Genomic DNA, 12,901 nt, shown 5'->3' on the forward strand with positions numbered 1-12,901 from the left:
CTTCGCAGTTTGCATGATAAGGCATTCCAGTCAAACGATCCTACCAGCATTGGGTGTGACTCACCTGACCAACAATACAATTACACAGGCACATACGCACATACTACATATTCTTTCTGATACATTGCAGTGTTGGGGCTGCTTTCTCTGCATACCGTCATGTGAGAAGGTCTGTTTGGATGGTCAGGTCTGCTTTGGAATAAGAGATTAGAACATTCGGCAGCATTTACGTTAAGATGGCTGCGGCGGCATTCCAACGCTACATTCAGTGTCCAGTGTGTTTGAGTGACTTTGTTGATCCAGCAATTCTACCTTGTCAACACTCCTATTGCCGTAACTGTATCACTGGTCATGTCAATGCCAGTATCGGACCCAGCCTGTGCCCAGAGTGCAGAGAACCCTTCTCCTTAGCGGACATCAGACCAAACCGGGTCCTCAGGAACATCACTCAATCCATCAGAAGGAGATCCATGGCAGATCCTGACAATGATCTAATGTGTGGAGAGCATGATGAGAAGATGAAACTATTTTGTGAGACGGAACAGAAGCTGATTTGTGTCGTTTGTGGATTGCAGGGCAAACATCAGGGACACACATTGAAACCAGTGAAGGAGGCATCTGAGGAAAGCAAGGTACAGTATGCTTTGCTAAACGTACAGTATACAAATCATATGCTGTGTAGAATTCATTTTCTGTATTTTACGACACAGTGTTACATTTCCTGTGTAATGAGCTTTGTTGTCTGATATTACAAGGGGAAAGTGAAAGAAGTCTTGAGATTTCTTTCCAAAGAGAATGAAGCTCTTGAAGGCACTATGGTGTCCCAACAGGCTGAGATATCCAAGTGCAAGGTGAGGCAACACCTTTCTTAGCATCTTTGCACCATCGCCTCTGTAAAAAATACAACTTATAGTTTATTTGTATTGTAAAATATATTATTACTAATGGTAAACAATCAGAAAGATAGAATGAAAAGATATCGACAGTATGTGGGTCTTGCTAACTGCAGGAAAGATGTGCAGGGCTGAAGACTCAGATCTCAGCTGACTTTGAGGCAATGTGTGAGTTCCTGAGGAAAAGAGAGGAGGAGCTGCACACAGAGTTGGAGGATAAGATGGAAGAGTGTGTGACTGCTATGCAGCACAACTTGACAGACATCCAGGCAAAAGCAGCGGAAAGCAGAGAAATGGAGCAAATCCTGCAGAGTGCCCCACAGATCCCCCAACCACAATACTTCCTGCAGGTCAGAGATTCACACTTCACATCAGGAACAAATATGCAGCTATATTCTACCAAAGATTTGATTTACTTAATCCTTAGTCTGTGCATGACTGAGCACAGATAAAGCAGGCTCTACACGTTAACCCACCCTCAAGAAACATACTTGTTTGTAGGTGCTTGAAGTGAAAGTGAAAGTGTTGTCAATGTTATTGCCAGTCAGAGAGTGTGACATTACAGCACATCCAATGAAATTCACTCTCTACATTAAACATATTGCAGTACAGCCTGTTATTGTAATGTTATGCTTAATTTACTTAAAGGGGGATGCCACTATTTTGGGGCTTAATACAGTTAAAATTGTTGGCCAGGGTTTATAAAGGTGGTTAAGTGTCTTATTTTTCATGTAAACCCCTGTTACTCATTGCGTGGCTGACTTGGCGGCTCGCAAGGTTATAGAAAAAATATTATAGCCCAACACAATTAACAGACCTGTATTTAAAATCTGCAATGCCTACATACATATACAATGAACACGCATCACAGTCATCTGCATCACGCCAAGTAGGAGAGGCTATGGACACGTCTAGCCTACATCAAGATCACTTTTTTTCCACCTGGCTGACCCGGCACCCCATGCGTCGTTGTTTATTTAGCCTACTGACAAATTTGACTCGGGCGCACGCAGCAAGCCAGATTTCCCCTCCGAAGTGAGCAGCGAAAATCAATCACAGATCTTATTTGAAAATGCACTGGCTGTCATTTTTATGGACGTTTGTTCACATTTTCATTGGTGGCTTAGTTTTGCATTGTTTTAAAAATAGACGGCTTTACATTCTAAATGACTGGGGGTCGTCTATCAGCAGAGAAAAGAGCGCAGAAACTTCACCTAATTCGGCAAACATCCTTCACAACAACGCCACGACACTCAATGGCGGAGACCAATAGGCCTAAATTATCTTGTCCACATCAAACGAGTAATTCCATCATACATTGTGAATGATGCGTGCACGCGCCTGGTGTAACTCTCTCGCGCAGATTGCATTGTTGGTGACCACATCGCAAATCGCTGTTCATTTTCGCGCCTGGTGTAACTCTCTCGCGCAGATTGCTTGGTGACCATCTCCCAAATCGCTGTTCATTTTAACCTGGCGCTGTTAAATGGGCAATGAAGGCAAGCAGAGCGCGTTGGAATGCTGCAAGTTGGAAACTTAAACGTTCTCTATCTCGCTTTCTCTCTCTCTCCGCACGGCATTGATTGACAGCTGACTGATAGAACTCAGTGCTGTCGGCGACGTCGCATTTTTATAAATAATAAGTTAACAAGACCATCAGGCAACCATCCTTCACAAGCTCAATAACTCTTGAGCCAATCTGTTAATTCCGTCCTCGTTACATTGTGAATGACGATCCGGAGGTCTATCCATCAGCCATCAAAAATATGCTGGCTGACAGCACCAGAGAGAGAGAGAAACAACAAAAACTGGACTCGTCCCTCTGTTTTTGTGTTGGTTTTGACTCAGGTGGCATATTGGCCATCTGTCAGCGCCACGTTAAACTGAACTGCCCTTGCGCTCCATGCGGCTCTCCTCCTGATTTTTTTCTCCTAATGTGGCTCTTGAGGAAAAAATAGTGAGTATCACTGCTGTAAGCCGTTGTCTTGCTTTAAGACAAGTTAAAAGAGGGAGCATGTCGCTAAGCTAGTGAAAGTCAATGGATCCGTGTAGCATGCTACAATGCTACATGGATCCATTGACTTTCACTAGCTTAGCGACATATTCCCTCTTTTAACTTGTCTTAAAGCAAGACAACGCTTAACATAAAAAATAAGACACTTTACCACCTTTATAAACCCTGGCCAACGATTTTAACTGTATTAAGCCCCAAAATAGTGGCATACCCCTTTAACCCTTGCCCTTGTGTTGTAGAATGAATATTTACAAATCAACTCCTGTGTGTGTGTGTGTGTGCGTGTGTGTGTGTGTGCGTGCGTGCGCACGCTTACGCGTGCGGGCTAGTGGTGGCAAGATAAAGGATTCCATGTGACAGAGGGAATGAAAGAGGAACAAGATGGGCAGACAAGGTGTAGTATGCAAAGCAAGGCTATGGCTATGAGATACATACAGTGGATATGTGGTATACTGTCGGTAGCAGTCAAATGGGAATCCCTCGTAAACATGTATGAAGACATTTTCTTTTCAATGCTCATCACTGGCTAGCAACTGGCTCTATCGTGCAATTCCTTAGAGATCTGAATAATGTCAACTTGTGTGGCAGGTTGAGGTCAAAGGTCAAAGACGTGGTGGTCATTCCTGACTCCCTGTCCATGGGCCCCTATGAGACCCACATGGCCTACTTTGTGTGGAAGGAGATGCTGCAGACCATTAAACCAGGTGAGAAAAGGGCCTACTCTGTTAAACGTGGCTATTGCAGTCACCCCAACTGCCAGAGATGTATCCTTGAAATGCCCCAAACCTTGGGTTTGTAGTACATAAAGCTACTGGAATCCCGACCATGTCAATCGTCCAGAATGTAATCAGTTCACATACCTTCAATAAATGTTCAATAATTGTCATGATAACAAAAAAGTCATCTCTAAAGTTGGCCATTTTGTACAGTACAGAGTACAATATAATTACAGAGTGTTAGGGCAGAAGATATGGTGCTTCAATAGTTGTCATGCAAACTAAGCACTTGAAGTTTTGAGCTGACAAGGAGTCTGCGATCTTGGAAGTCGGTCACACAAAATGTGGAGGACCATAATATTGCTGCCGCATTGTGCTTGGGGGATAATAACAGACTACACTGATACACTACACCGACATGCACTGTTTAATATCAAATACTGAAGGTTGATTAGGCAGCAGGAACATTTTGAATCTGGCAAACCAATCAAAACGCAGAGATTTGTTTTGAATCAAAGCAGGCAGGGTTTTGAGGGAGTGACGACAAAGCTCGCAACACTGGGAAAGCACATCAACGAGAAAGATGGTGCTGATTGGTCAGAGCGTTGGCCTACAGGCACAGGCGCGGTTTGAAAGACAATGGGTTGTTCCAGAGAAATTAGAACACACTGGGAGAAGGCTCAGTCTCATTGGTTCCCATTGTAGCCAGTTAGCTTCGCATGCATTACTGCAGTAACGAGCGTAGGCCAGTCCTTCATGTGGGAAAATGTATGGAATGGAAAGGGGAACCCATGCTAAATACACTGCTACTGCCATTTCCAGTCACAAATATTATCAACAAAACATTCCTGGTAAGCACTATGACTGTTGTTTAACAATAGGCTGTATTGACAAATCGTTCAGGTGTGTAGTTTTACAGCAGGTTAGAAGATTTTTATGGGTTTGGCCCCATAAAAATTGAGCTTTGTGACCCAGTATATAATAATCTAGTGGCGCAAAATAATCGAAACGCTACTCAAATGGGGTCTTATTATTTCTAGCTTCGAACTTAATATTAATATTTCAGGACAAAAAATTATAAAAAATCACAAAAATTATAATGGTGAAAAACTCCATTGACACCCATTCATTTTGCACTGTCCCGTGGTTAGGGTTAGCCAGTTGTGGCTAGTAGCAAGTTCCGTGAGTGAACAGCCCCTGGTTGTTCTCATCAACAATCTTCGTATGTACTATTCATCAGGGCCAGACCAAGACTAATTTCTACCCCTACGCCTTCCCCTTGCCCCTCGTGCTTTCAAATGAAGCAGTTAGGTGTAGGGCTTGAAACGCAACCCCTATGAATTGAGACATCCCTTCAACAATCACGGAATGACACTCACAGCTGTCACTAATTCCATGCATTAGGTTGACGTAAATAGTGATTTTTGTCACGTGTGTTTCACGGAGACAATGACCATGAAACATTGGGACAATGTCAAACTTAGTACAATGGAATACCACTTTAAAACCGTGAATTATGGTGAAAATATTTGAATTTGTGCGCTGTTGTGGATGCCGCGGCTTGCCGCCAATTTTTCAAAGGCATTCGCAATGCATTCAGAGAAATCTGTCATAGCTCTCCGTCTGGATTGTGGTGTCGGAAAATCTCTGTTTGGAGGGGTGAAAGCCCTTCGCCGTACCCCTACCCCTCTGTCTTAACGTGAATTGAGACACCACTACCCCTACAGGTGGACGCGCAAAACGGCGGGGAAGGGGAAAGGTGTAAGGCTAAGGGGTGTAATGGGATTCAGCCCAAATTACACATCCAATCTCACATTTAGGCTGGTTTATCAGACTAATATATGGGGAGTGATTAAGTGTTTTGATTTGGTTAGGGGCAAGGGTTCTCTAATGGAATTTCAGTCCTCAGTAAAAAGTTTTTGAACCCGAAATTGTAGTTCATAGATGTTCTCTCCCCATACAGGCCCAGAACGAGTGACCATTAAAGACCCAGGAGACTCATATCTCAAGCTGTCCCCTGAAGGACACAGCATTCGTCAGGCAGACAGGACTAGCCTCATGTATAGACACTACAACCCCAGTTCCAGCACCATCCAAATCTTCCAGACCGGCAGACACTACTGCGAGCTGGAGGTTGGGGGGAAGATAAACTGGAGCATCGGCGTTAAGTTGGAGATGACAAAAGGCTCCTCATTTCAGCCATCAGAGAGGGAAATTCAGCTCCACCTTAGGAAGGGCAACTTTGTCTTGTCTTATGATGGAGTGGAATCCTCTATCTTAGGAATCGACACTGGCAAGCCTCCCAGGAGGATTGGCCTGTACCTGGACTGTGATGGTCAACAGGTGTCCTTCTATAACGCAGACACCATGACTCTGATACGCTCATGCTCCTTCAGCTTCCACCAACCGCTCTCCATCACTGTGTGTCCCGGCCTGTACAAGAAAGGCAAGAACAGTGAGCCACTTACATTCTACTGGCACCATGGGTGAAGGTAGACGGGTGCGCACAGGTGTGTAGCACTGGTGTGAAATGTACAGCTGGTGCGCAGTACAGGTAAGAGAATAGGTTTAATGCTTTCCAAAAACAAATATTTGAAAAAGGTAAGATCTGCTAATTAAGTATAAAACACATACAACCACACAATGCCATCTGAGACAAGTGACACCTGAAATAGTCATGCAGGGATATAGATATGTAGTACATGTTTATGTTGGTTGTGTATTGTTTATTTGTGGGGTGTGTGGGTGTACTGTAGCACCAGCAGAAAACGAAAACTACTTTCACCCCTGACTGGCACTAGGCTTTATAGGTCTATTTTGTGATTGGTCTAAAGTCCATATTGGAATCATCAAATTGACATAAGTACATTTGCGGCGTTTGAACCACAGAAATAAAAAATATTCGCTCTATGTAATCAAACACTTTTGGTAGTGAGCATGAAAACGTATCGGAAAAGACAATGAACTCCAACTGGCAGATTCCCTGAGGGAGATGTTGGAGTCCTACCGGTAGTTCTGTTCTGTAATGTTGATTGAGTATGTCTCCAAATGGCGGGATATGGTAAACATTTGGCCCGATATGCCGTTGAAACAAATGAAAACATACACAGGCTATGTGTGCTATCTGTGGCCATGTGGTTGAGTGATTTGTTTGTCCCTCAGCTAATTCGCGCTGCATAATTTGTCCCTTGGGAAAACATAATTTGAGACCACTGTTGTTATTGTTATTGTCCCCTTGTTTGTTTGTTATGTCTGTTTCTCCTTTGAGTTTACCCTTTGTTACCTACGCCAAGGAGGTTATGTTTTCGGTCGCTTTGGTTTGTCTGTCTATTTGTGTGTTTGTTCGTCCGTCTGTTTGTTTGTTTGTCTGACAGCAGGACAGTTCAAAAAGTTATGAATGGGTTTCGATGAAATTGTATGGAGTTTTTGGAAATGACAAAAGGAACAAGTCATACAATTTTGGTGGTGATCCGGATCACGATCCAGATCCAGGATTTTTTAAAAAGATTTTTCACCATTGCAGGATAGGACGAATTCTGACATTCCAGTTTCTAACTATGTATTAATAATAACATGTTGTTGTTGTTGTTGTTGTATTTGGCAATTATCACTGTAAGATTTTAAGTGTGGATTTGGTATTGCAAAGCTTCCTAATGTGTTATAAGTTATAATACCCTTATTTGGTTTATGGTATTTTGTATGACGTAGGTATATATTTTCCCTAATTGTCGCAGCATTGAAAAATTGAACATTATACAGAACTATTTTAACACACTATAGCCTATTCACACACACACACACACACACACACACACACACACACACACACACACACACACACACACACACTACTTTATACATTTACTGAAAACATAATTAAATGGTTTTTTTTTTCATTTTTTAAATTACAAGTATTATTACTATCTGACTATATGTCTTTATTTTATGAACCTTGCTTTGTAAACAGTGATTTCGTCATTCATGCCAATAAAGCGCCATTTGATTTGATTTGACTTGATTGGATTGGATTTTGAGAGAGAGAGAGAGATAGAGAGCGTCTTCAGGCGATGGACCTCTGTATCCCCAACATCAGAGCAGGGTTTAGAGTTACACACACTCACACGCACGCACACACGCACACTTGTTTTCACTTCTGGACTGCTGCACGCACGCACTCACGCACGCACACGCACACACACACACGCACATCTTGTTTTCACTTCTGGACTATATTACGTAATACACTTGAGCGTCTCTCTTTCCTGTTACAGCATGTGAAATATGCATATATCCACAGCATGGGCAGTCATGGGTAAGCGGTTAGGGCGTCAGACTTGTATCCCAAAGGTTGCCGGTTCGACTCCCGATCCGCCAGGTTGGTGGGGGGAGTAATCAACCAGTGCTCTCCTCCATACCTTGAGCATGGTACCGTCCCGCCGCACTGCTCCCCAGAGGCACCACTGAGGGCTGTCCCCTTACACGAGTGAGGCATAAATGCAATTTTGTTGTGTGCAGTGTTCACTGGTGTGCTGTGGAGTGCTGTGTCACAATGACAATGGGACTTGGAGTTTCCCAATGGGCTTTCACTTTCACATATATGCAATGCCAAGTTCAGTTTTATTCTAATGTACAGTCTTGTGCATGGATCTACATTTTTATTTACGTATGTTCATACATTTATGCTGATTTATTTATATCATGTAAAATGTACTTTTTCACAATTTGCCATGTAAATAGGTATTAACCCTGTCTTGATGACTGGTTTTGTACTTTGATACCTTCTTCGTCTGGTTTGGCTGTTTCAGACAAATGTTATAGATGAAGATTGCAAAGTCATGTTTGTACATCATCAAAGCATTTCCTCTCACCAGTGATGCCATCACCACACACAGTGTGTGTATTGGCAAGCCCTTCCTGTCGTCAGAGAGGAGCTGTGTATACTGATGATCAATGTAAGAGTCAGTGTCTATTTGCGAACCTGTTGCCACATACTATCAGTGAGTCAGTGTGTATTGATGAACCACTCAGAGACGGGATGTATATTGCTGATATGCCACACAGACACACACTGTTTGTGTACCGTCTGACAAACTCACTGAAGGATCACATGTTTGTGTGTGTGTGTGTGTGTGTATGCGATGCTCAGAGATAGTGTCAGTATGTGTTTCGTTAACTATCGGAAAACCAAAACAACCAAACCATTCAACACATCCAAAACATCATTCATATTCACAACAATCCAAACAACCAGTATTCAGCCGGACCTACAGGGGGCAGACCATCAGCAGGCAGCACCTCAACTGACTTCCTGTCTGATCAGTGCCATCAGAGGCCCAGCATGGGGTCCTCATTACATTACATGTATTGGGTGGGGGGTCCCAGGTCTGGCAAAAGCTGTCAGTGGCTGTGTGTGTGAGTGTGAGTGTGTGTGTGTGTGTGTGTGTGTGTGTGTGTGTGTGTGTGTGTGTGTGTGTGTGTGTGTGTGTGTGTGTGTGTGTGTGTGTGTGTGTGTGTGTGTGTGTGTGTGTGTGTGTGTGCATGCTTATGCATTTGTATGCATGTTGGTGTGTGTGTGCATGCTTATGCATTTGTATGCATGTTGGTGGCGCATACACATTTATGTTTGTGTAGGCATGTGAGTGTTGGGAAGTGGGTTAAGGAGATATAAGGAGGTACTAGTGTGTGTGTGTGTGTGTGTGTGTGTGTGTGTGTGTGTGTGTGTGTGTGTGTGTGTGTGTGTGTGTGTGTGTGTGTACGCGCGCGCGTGCATGTGTTTGTGTGTTGGTGTGTGTGTGCGCGCGCGCATGTGTTTGTGTGTTGGCGTATGTATGTGTGTGTGTTTGGGGGTGAGGGTTAAAGATATATAAGGAGGTACTTGTGTGTGTGTGTGTCTGTGTGTGTGTGTGAGCGTGTGTGTGTTGGTGTGTGTGCGCGTGCATGTTTGTGCGTGCACGCATGTGTGAACACGCGCGCGTGTGTGTGTGTGTGTGTTGGTGTGTGTGTGCCTGCGTGCATGTGTGTGTTGGATTAAAGAGATATAAGGAGGTACTTGTGTGTGCGTGTGAATGTGTGTGTGTGTGTAAGTGCGCGCGCATGTGTGTGTGTGTGTGTGTGTGTGTGTGAGAGCGTGTGTGTGTTGGTGTGTGTGCGTGCGCGCATGTGTGAATGCGGCATGTGTGTGTGTGTGTGTGTGTGTGTGTGTGCGTGCGCGAGCGCATGTGTGTGTGAGTGTGTGTGTATTGGTGTCTGTGTGTGTGTTAGGGGGTGTGGGTTAAAGAGATATAAGCAGGTCGCCAGGAGTAACCAGAGCCTGTCGTGTCGTGCCGTGTCGCTCTCGCGCTCGCACTCAAAACTTTTGATTCGCGTCTCAGGATTTTCCCAGACGGGACTCAGCCAGGAGTTATATATAGCAGAGTCTCAGCTTCTCTCTCTCTCTCTCTCTCTCGTTCCCTCTCTCTCGTTCCCTCTCTCTCTCCCTCCCTCTCTCTCTCCCTCCCTCTCTCCTCACCCCTGCTCTCTCTCTCTCGTTCTCTCTCCCTCTACCCTCCACTCTCTCTCCTCCCCCGCCCCTCTCTCTCCCTCCCCCCTCTCTCCTCATCTTATTTCTCTTTCGCTCTCCTTCACTCCTGCGCTCCTTCGCTTCCTTGGCTTGGCGTATGCCTCTCCGTCTCCTTGGCTTGCCTTTTGCTCTTTCTCGCTGAGCTGTTTTAGTGTTTTGGTTCGACTCTTCTACGCCAGGACCTCTCTGACCCTTGACCTCTTCTGCCTCTCCTGTACAGCCCTCTATCTGACTACCCCTCTATCGCTCTATCTGTTTAACCCTCTGCCTCTGTACTTCTCAAAGCCCTCCTGTCATATTCTCTCTGTCTGTCAGCCTGTCTGTCTGTCAGTCAGTCAGTCAGCTTGTCTGTCTGCCTGCTCGCTTGCTTGGGCTCTGTCAATGTCTGTGTGTCCCTGTTTCTTAATACTCCTTTCTTAATTCGGACACATCACTCTCACATCTCTCTCTCTCTCTCTCTCTCTCTCTCTCTCTCTCTCTCTCTCTCTCTCTCTCTCTCTCTCTCTCTCTCTCTCTCTCTCTCTCTCTCTCTCTCTCTCTCTCTCTCTCTTACTCTCTCTCTTTCTGTTATGTCTGCTGGGTTGTGCTGGGTCCGTGTTTTCTCTGTGTCAGCGTGTGGGTGTGGGGTGTGTGAGTGTGTGTGTCGTGCCATAAGGGAGTATGGGCAGAAGGGAGCTGGTGTCTCTCTATAAGAACTTTCTGGACTGTCTCTGCCAATGCCTGTGTGTGAGTACCCATCTCCTTTCAAACTTATATGCTTTGAGGTGTGTGTGTGTGTGTGTGTGTGTGTGTGTGTGTGTGTGTGTGTGTGTGTGCTGTGTGTGTGTGTGTGTGTGTGTGTGTGTGTGTGTGTGTGTGTGTGTGTGTGTGTGTGTGTGTGTGTGTGTGTGTGTGTGTGTGTGAGAGAGAGAGAGAGAGTCTGTCTGTCTGTCTGTCTGTCTGTCTGTCTGTCTGTCTGTCTACCTATGAGTAAAGTTTGCATTTTCCATTTGTTGTGATGGTCTGGGTTAAATGGCAAAGCATGTGTTTAAAACATGTTATGTGAACTGCTCTTGTGTGTTGGCATATGGTGCGTGTGTGTACACACTGTTGTGTGTTTGTATTTAGACAACATGTACCCCCCCTCTCAATGAATGTGTGTGTGTGTGTGTGTGTGTGTGTGTGTGTGTGTGTGTGTGTGTGTGTGTGTGTGTGTGTGTGTGTGTGTGTGTGTGTGTGTGTGTGTGTGTGTGTGTGTGTGTGTGTGTGTGTGTGTGTGTGAGAGTGATCTTTTTGGTAGACTATACGTATCTACTTCTTGCTTGTTTTGTTACACAACACAACACAACACAAGTTACAGCAGTGCAGTGCAGTGCAGTGCAGTGCAGCGCAGCACAGCACAGCACAGCACAGCACAGCACAGCACAGCACAGCACAGCACAACACAACACCTTCAGCCCATCTATACAAAGTCTGTGTCGTTTACTAGGTAGGCTACATTTGATGACTCTTTCCCATTGCCTTTCCAGAAAGTGTGTATGAAAACCAATGAGTCTGCTCAAATCTGCCCTGCAGCTTCGTAATAGAGCTTGAAGGAACTTTTCAATAGTAATGGATGACAAACATTGCAGAGCATGCACCATGTACTTCCAAGGACGAGTTTTAGGTTTCTGTCACCAATTAGAATGCTTTAAAACCAACGAATGAGTATTATTAACTAGAACCCTAGAGGAGGCTGGGCTAGGTGTTGCAATGACTCTGTCTGTCTGTCTGTCTGTCTGTCTGTCTGTCTGTCTGTCTGTGTGCCCGGATAGTTTTGGGTCACCTGAGGGTAGATTCAAACACGCATGCATCTAGCATTGGCAAGGTGACCAGTTTGCCATGTCTGAATACTCATGTTATATACAGTCATTGGCGCATGGGTGGGAGACGTGACCCCTTGTTTTTTTGTAACATTGGTTAAAAACCTACAATTTTTTTTTTCCTTTAAAAAAAGAAATGTCAACGAAAGAAGATGTAGTACATTATGTTTCATATTAGTCTTAGATGAGAAGAAACATTTTTGTTAAGATTTATGTACAGGATTATATGTCAAATATCCTGCGGTGTGACTGTAACATTAATGAAACCTGGAATATAATATATATATAAATTAACCAACAACATTTTGAATAATGTATGAAGCATTTGGCATGATTGCATAAATATTAACTTTATATTCAGATATGTGAATGTGAAAAAAACTCAAAACAGTAATATTAACTACAAGTTCAATTTCGTAACACAAATTGCGTCCTGTGGGGTGACATGTATGTCAATGTTTGTGAATGGGCAGCTGCAAGGCCAACTACAAGGGTCTTAAAGACTGGCTCCTAACCAGTCAGTACATCAGTTATTGGAGAGTGCTGTGGAAGTTTAAGGTGACTCTTAACCTCTTAATATGTCTTCATATTGCAATGTTTCTGTCACGCAATGCTTAGGTTCATTTTATGGTGTCCTGTGGTGTGACTGCTCTTATAGAAGGAAAAAAAAAGTTTTTTATAAATGAAAACACATATTAAGATTAAACACAATATCATTATCAAGTTAGCATGAGCTCAGATGTCAGTCATGTATACAAAAGGATTAAAATGGCCATAATGCAGTGAATTCCCTGTGGTGTGACTCCATTTTCCTGCGGTGTGACATGCCTATGCAATGTGTTGATGCAGGACACATTTTCCCAAAAATGGCAAAAATA

At 44.0% G+C, this 12,901-nt stretch overlaps 2 protein-coding genes across 3 annotated transcripts in view; both read left to right on the forward strand.

Annotated features, from left to right (window-relative positions):
- The first annotated feature begins 132 nt into the window (after positions 1–132).
- LOC134448498 (zinc-binding protein A33-like) lies at positions 133–7,379 on the forward strand. Its single transcript, XM_063198168.1, has 6 exons — positions 133–632; positions 756–851; positions 1,010–1,243; positions 3,237–3,301; positions 3,496–3,611; positions 5,587–7,379. Exons 1-6 carry the CDS (start codon positions 237–239, stop codon positions 6,111–6,113), a joined length of 1,434 nt encoding a protein of 477 aa, XP_063054238.1. The 5' UTR covers positions 133–236; the 3' UTR covers positions 6,114–7,379.
- A 2,883-nt stretch (positions 7,380–10,262) lies between these two features.
- clk2b (CDC-like kinase 2b) overlaps positions 10,263–12,901 on the forward strand; it is a 20,700-nt gene continuing 18,061 nt past the window's right edge. For both annotated transcript variants that reach the window (XM_063198169.1, XM_063198170.1), the window contains exon 1: positions 10,263–10,908. In XM_063198169.1, the coding sequence (XP_063054239.1) occupies positions 10,843–10,908 (66 nt within the window). In that variant the 5' untranslated portion in view covers positions 10,263–10,842. The remainder of the gene's footprint in view (positions 10,909–12,901) is intronic.

This window comes from Engraulis encrasicolus, chromosome 5, assembly GCF_034702125.1.
Source record: "Engraulis encrasicolus isolate BLACKSEA-1 chromosome 5, IST_EnEncr_1.0, whole genome shotgun sequence".
Lineage (NCBI taxonomy): Eukaryota > Metazoa > Chordata > Actinopteri > Clupeiformes > Engraulidae > Engraulis > Engraulis encrasicolus.